Source organism: Cystoisospora suis, assembly GCF_002600585.1.
Source record: "Cystoisospora suis strain Wien I chromosome Unknown contig_565, whole genome shotgun sequence".
In the NCBI taxonomy this organism is placed as follows: domain Eukaryota; phylum Apicomplexa; class Conoidasida; order Eucoccidiorida; family Sarcocystidae; genus Cystoisospora; species Cystoisospora suis.
The window spans coordinates 1-6,298 of record NW_027153366.1 but is presented as its reverse complement, the minus strand read 5'-3'; the positions used below and the strand labels follow the sequence as shown (position 1 = coordinate 6,298).

Below are 6,298 nucleotides of genomic sequence, written 5' to 3'. Positions count from 1 at the left end.
ATGTCTATGTATGTATGTATATGCATGTATGTATGTATATGTATGTATGTACGTCTATGTATGTATGTATGTACGTCTATGTGTGTACGTATGTATGTCTATGTATGTATGTATGTATACATTGCTTGCTTCGATCTTCTTGATACACTGAAAGAAGAAACCATCGTGAGAGCTTCTTCTCTCTCTTTCAAAAAGCTTCTCTTGACGACGAGAGGCGTCGTTTATGTGGAGGTGCGTCGTAGAAGAAAAAGAGGGAATGTCCTTGCAAAGAAGGATAATCGTGTATACAGAAGACCAGAGAACGCTAGACAGATACTTTTCATACACCCATGGCAAAGATATGCAAAACAAGCTTGAAGCACCGCATTCTTGGAGAAGATCACTGGCGACGAAGTAACAGGTTGAGTAGAACACTTCTCTCTCCTTATTCTATCTCTCTTCTTATATTAATATCAGCCTTTTCCACGAAATCTCATGTTAAACCGTGAGAAAACCTTCGAACGGCGCGAAAGCTTGATAGCCCCCTTCAGGTTTCTCTCTCTCTCTTCCTAGACAGCTGCTCCTGTCCTTTATTCAGAGGATAGACATGTTTTCAACATAGAGAGAGAGATAAGTGTTTGGAGAGATTGCCAAGATACATATAGAGATCTATGTAGACATGTATATGAATAGAGGGGAGAAGGAGACAAAGATTTCTTCCCTGTGGTTTCTCTAGATTCTTCTTACCTGCCAAGAAGGTCTGTGAGTTCCTTCTCAGATTTCGCAACGAGATCAGCAATGCTTGGGACCTATACAGAAAACACACCTATCTCCTCTATGAGATACACAGATCCATGTATATCGAATAGAGACACCTATACAACTACATACATAAGGTACACATACACATGTATCTCTACAGATGCACATATTCAACTATACATATATATATATATATACTGCAATCTAAAGTAGATACGAACATGTGTATAGCTGGGTATCTTACGTACTGAATGGAAAGACGCATGTCGACATAAGCAGCGGATTAAAGCCGTTAGACTCCCATACACTCAAGAGACGTCCTCTCTATACAAGATGTATGGGATGAGATCTACAGAGAAGATCCCTCCCCTCAAGTTCTTCTCGAGATCAGGATGAAGTGGTGTCTATGGATGTACAATCCAGCAGTACATCTCTATTCTATGGAGACTAAGTGCATCGTACAACATCTTCTTCATCTTCTCTCTAGGCTCTTCCTCGATTAGCTCAGAGCTAAAGAAGGGGGAGAAGAAGAGCGTGAGAGAAAGACGTTCTTCAACCTACCACCCACACGAGCGAGTCTCCTACCTACAGGACTGACCAGAAGGTAGACCATTCCCCATCCGCAGCTAGATTTCGTTGAAAGCAAAAAAGCCTTCTCTTCTTTGTGATCATACACAGATGTATTTAGATATCACGCCCCTAAAGAAAGAAGCCAAAGGAATGTAGAAAGACTCTCCCAAATGGAAAGGAGAGTTTTCTCCTCTCACGCACGAGATCTTTCTTTCTTTGTTTCTTACCTTTGAAACAATAAGATAGATATTCTTGCTGTTGACACCAGGAAGACGTCGGAGGAAATCGACCGCTGTGCTATTGGTTGCAGAAGACGCAGGGCGAAGAGAGACATGTCTTCCTTCTTCTTTTCTCTCTCTTTCCTTCTCTTCAGTCTTTTCAAGTCTCTCTCGATTCTCTCCTATCTTAACGCCACTACTTCCTATCCAGCCTCCCACAGACTTGTTCCCTGACGTCGCAACTTTACTTGCTTTAACATCTGCTCCTTCAGTAGTCAACACAAGCTGACGCTGACGGCTAGTTCTTCCTCCTCCCCCAGGTGTACATACACCTGACTTCGATGAAGGCAGGGGAGCAACATCACCCAGAGCCAAAATCGATGTCCGTCCAGATGACGTCTTGCCAGATACTTGTTGAGAAGAAGCTAAAGAAGAAGAAGAAAGAATCTTAGATCCCGTTTTCTCCATTCTGTTCTTCTCCCCTTCTGCTTCCTTCGCTCCATTCTTCTTATCATCCTCAGCATCATCTTCCACTGCGATGACATCTAAAGCAGTATCGGACACCTTCCTATCGGAGTCTCGAAATCTCTTCTCACTCGGAGCGTCTTCTTCCTCTCTTCGATTTCCTTCTGTAGACGAAGCTTTACAGTCCAGCTCGGGTTGAGAAGTCTGAGAAGAGGATTTCTTCTTCATGCTTGCCGCCAAGGTGAGTTGGAGAGAGGTAGAAGAAGAGGGTGTCGATGAACGTGCCGAGGAGCGTGTTGAATTCTTCTTATGACATGAAACAACTTCTTCCTCTAAGAAAAACTCTTGATCTATCGCTTCAATCCGGCTAGGATCAGGCTGTTCTCTTCCTGCCTGCGAGTATAAAACACACCTAGCCTATCATGATGCATACATGTCAGGAGGATGGTAACACACGAGGAGATTCTACCCCGCTTATCAACACAAGGAAGAATAGAGATAGGTAAACAGAAGGGAAACACAGAGAGCAAAGAAAGAAAGTGACGAAAAGATGAGATCTTCCCTCTCTTTCCTGAGGTTGGAGAGATAAAAACACACATTTTATCTCTCCACTAAAAGACAGGAGATTCCTCTATCCTAATCAAAAGAAGAACCTCTGGATGTCTTAGCGACAACAATCTTCACGAACGTCCCTACATACACTGGCTCTTGACGAGGCAATTCAGTCTGTCCCTCCGAGGTCTCTGTAAGCGATCCAGTATGGAGATGCCTTTGCTATCGGGCACGGCATGTGCAGACTATCTACCTATACCTACATACACGTAAGCGCACGTATGCATGTATATGCATATGTATGAGTATGTATGTATCTTTGAATAAGTATGTATGTATGAATATGTAGGTAGATGGACGTAGGACTATGTAGGTAGATTCATGTAGGAATATTTAGGTAGATGTATGCTAGGACTATGTATTTGACTGTTTGTCTCTCTAGGAGGATCAAAGAGAGAAGCTGTTATGTTACCGGAGAAGGTCGAAACTCCTCTCTGGTTTAAGATGCTTGAACGTCCACAACAGAAAGACTTTCTGTCTCTAAGAAAGACCGGGAGACACATGTACTAATGCCTTTGTTTGCATGCAAGAACGACTTCTTCTTCTTCTTCAGTTTTCTTGTTTTCCTTCCGTTGTATAGAGCAGACATCTAGACCGACCTTTAAGGCAATGAAGAGATTCGCTGCGAAAGCCGAGTGAGGCGCCCAGATAAGACGGAGAGAAGGAAAGTGCAGAATCAAAAGAACGAGCCTAGAAAGGAAAGAAAGAGACACCACAAAGATGATGAAGAAGAAAGACTTCAAAACACTGAATTCTGCAGCGATGGTCCTCCTATCTTAGGAGCCTATCGATAGCTTTGATGTGTGTACCTAGAGAGAGAGAAAGATAACGTCAGTTAGGCTTAGCGACTTGTAAGGATGAGAACAACAAGAAGGTAGACAACGACAGAAGAAGTACAGAAAGAAGTATAGGAGTGCGGCACGGACATGGGCTATGATGCTGAATGATACAGAGAGAGAAAGATGGAGATAGTTATGTACGCATATACATATATATAGACCTGTCTACACATACCAGGAGAAAGAAGAGGAAAGCTGGGACTCTCCACACCACCTGTTTGACGTAAAGAGCATGCAAAGATTTCTCTATGTGAAAAAACAAGACTTTGCGAAGTTGTGTATATCACGTGCAAACCTTCTTAACTTGTCACACCCACACATATCTATCTTTAATCTATCTTTAATCTATCTATCTATCTATACACCTCTTTCTTACGCAAACGCTAGTATACATACGTATATGTGTATATACACGTATAGTATGTTATTCTGTTGCCTAGCTCCTTCTTTCAGGCAGAAGGGGCAGGAGCAGCAGAAAGCACAGGGATAGATCGAAACCTTGCCGCCATAGACATGAGACGGGACAAGACACACATCTAGAGACTCCCCACATCCACGCCTACATAATCGCACGTACCTAGATACTCATACATATTCATACATCTACATACCTATTCATACACATGCATATCAATACACAGACCTATTTACACATACATGGCCGTACCATCCATCCATACATACGCATACATATCCATACATACTCATACACATACACGCTGAGACATACACAGGTATTTATACATATTCATAAACACAGAGCGTCTCATATTCATATAGATACATAAGAAGATGAGAGTCCCTTCACTCTTAGAGGTACCTGTGTATGAGAGGGGAGCATCCCAGCGATCCGCCTCCACTACTCGAAAGAGAGCGAGAGCTGTCCGCATCTGAAGGCAAGCCTGGATAGGCAGCTAAAGAGAAAGGACGCCCTCTCTCGAACTCTATCAAGAGAGTTGGGCAGCGGTAATGCTGGCAAAGGAGCTGTGCCTGTTAGAGACACAGAGACAAAGAGACATAGACTTCCGACAGATAGACAGATAGGTAGATAGACAGATAAAAAGACTCAAGGTAGATATAGGCAGATTGAAGAAACACAGATAGATAGATAGATAGCTAGATAGATATAGACAGACTGACAGATATAGATAGACAGATAGATAGATAGCTAGATAGACAGATATAGACAGACTGACAGATATAGATAGACAGACAGATAGACACAAATAGATGACTTGTATATGTTCATCTTTTCCCTTTTGTTGTTATTTTGCTTGTGGGAGGAGAGCCGTTCGAGGTCAGGTCTAAAGGAGATGAGTAGATGATAGAGAGCTTAAAGACAGATTAAAGATAGACAGATGGGCAAGACAAAGCCGGAGGAAAAGGAAGTGAGAGAAAAGCTTCGAAGAATGAAGGAAGGAGAGAAGTCTAGTCAACGCGAATCACTCAGAAAAACCTCGAGATCGAGACGGAGGCACAGACAGGCAGCGAAGGGTGATATAGATAGAGATCTATAGCGAATGAAAGAAAGAACGCACCTGTTGGTATAGACGGCCAGACAGGAGGGATTGCCAAAGATCAAAGACAGCCTTACGTTCCACACATATCTCTCTGCATGCGGCGCACAGGCAAACAACCAAAGCTCTCTAAAGAGAGGCTCTGATGAGAAAGCCGCATGCAGACTAGAAAAAAAGAAGCTTATGCATATACACCATCGGTGTTGAGCTGTATGTACACTCTAGCCTCAGATCTGAAGCTCTTTACACAGATGAGAAAAGAAGATGAAGGCAATACGTCCAGAAGCACAAATCTCTCACATTCAAAGAAACAGACAGACAAACACTTAACACGTGGAGATCATGGGGAATCTAGATACGCATGCGACCACAGTAGACGTGCTGTCCTCCACAGGAGCTATGGCATGCAGCCCCCACCCCCCTCTCTTCTTCCTCTCGCTCTTCGAACGTGAAGAAGACATAGACAAGAGAACCCACGTCGAGCAGCCTACAGATTCATATCGAACCTCCAGCGCTATCATTCTTTCTCTCTATCCATATAAAGAATGCATAGAGACTGCCGTAGACATAGATCTGTATCTGTACGAAGAAAGCGATAGGGAGAGCTCAAGACACTGTCAAGCATGGACGAAAAGAGATAGAGCAGAAAGAAGGTGCTAAAAGCTTTGGATGTTTAGCTCGCATCGAAAAGTTTAGGAGTCTCCAAAGAAGGCTTCTAAATGTACCTAGAGAACTTAAGAGGAGTATGTACATCATATCTATCTCTGTGCTTTGAAAACTCATCTTTCACGAAAGAAACAACATTAGCACCGAAAAAGAATCTTCAGCTTTCTTGGGACAAAGAAAGACGTCTCTGAGGTACAGAAGATAGACACGTAGATAGATGTGCATATAGACAAAGAGATACACAGCCGATATTCGCATAGCCTAACATAGCATGCACACATACCTCTCCTCCATCTCTTACCTCGTCGTATAGACATAACGTCTTAAGTATAGACACCCATCTATCATGTGTAGTACCCTCCTTGGCGTACAGACATCTATTCGCATATACATCTCATATATAGACAACATATACAGAAAGACACATAGAGATAGCTAGATATCTCCAAGTGTATATAACCAGACATCTTCAGTCTATGTGTGGGCGTCTATGGATCATCCTTGTATAAAAACTGCTCTCCCTCCAAACTGATGAAACTTCCACCATGCACATCTATCTATCTATCTATCTATCTTTAATCTATCTATCTTTAATCTATCTATCTACCTATCTATCTTTAATCTATCTATCTATCTTTAATCTATCTATCTATCTTCAATCTGTCTGTCT

The 6,298-nt window shown here is 42.5% G+C and overlaps 1 protein-coding gene across 1 annotated transcript in view; it reads right to left on the bottom strand.

The window, feature by feature from the left end:
• Window positions 1-5,046, bottom strand: part of CSUI_001439 (ercc4 domain-containing protein) — a gene marked incomplete at its 5' end in the record, with an annotated part of 6,296 nt that extends 1,250 nt beyond the window's left edge. Inside the window, 5 exons of the mRNA XM_068061645.1 lie at window positions 727-788; window positions 1,539-2,387; window positions 3,206-3,296; window positions 4,266-4,435; window positions 4,984-5,046. Of these exons, the coding sequence (XP_067926379.1) occupies window positions 727-788; window positions 1,539-2,387; window positions 3,206-3,296; window positions 4,266-4,435; window positions 4,984-5,046 (1,235 nt within the window). The remainder of the gene's footprint in view (window positions 1-726; window positions 789-1,538; window positions 2,388-3,205; window positions 3,297-4,265; window positions 4,436-4,983) is intronic.
• Window positions 5,047-6,298: the final 1,252 nt, after the last annotated feature.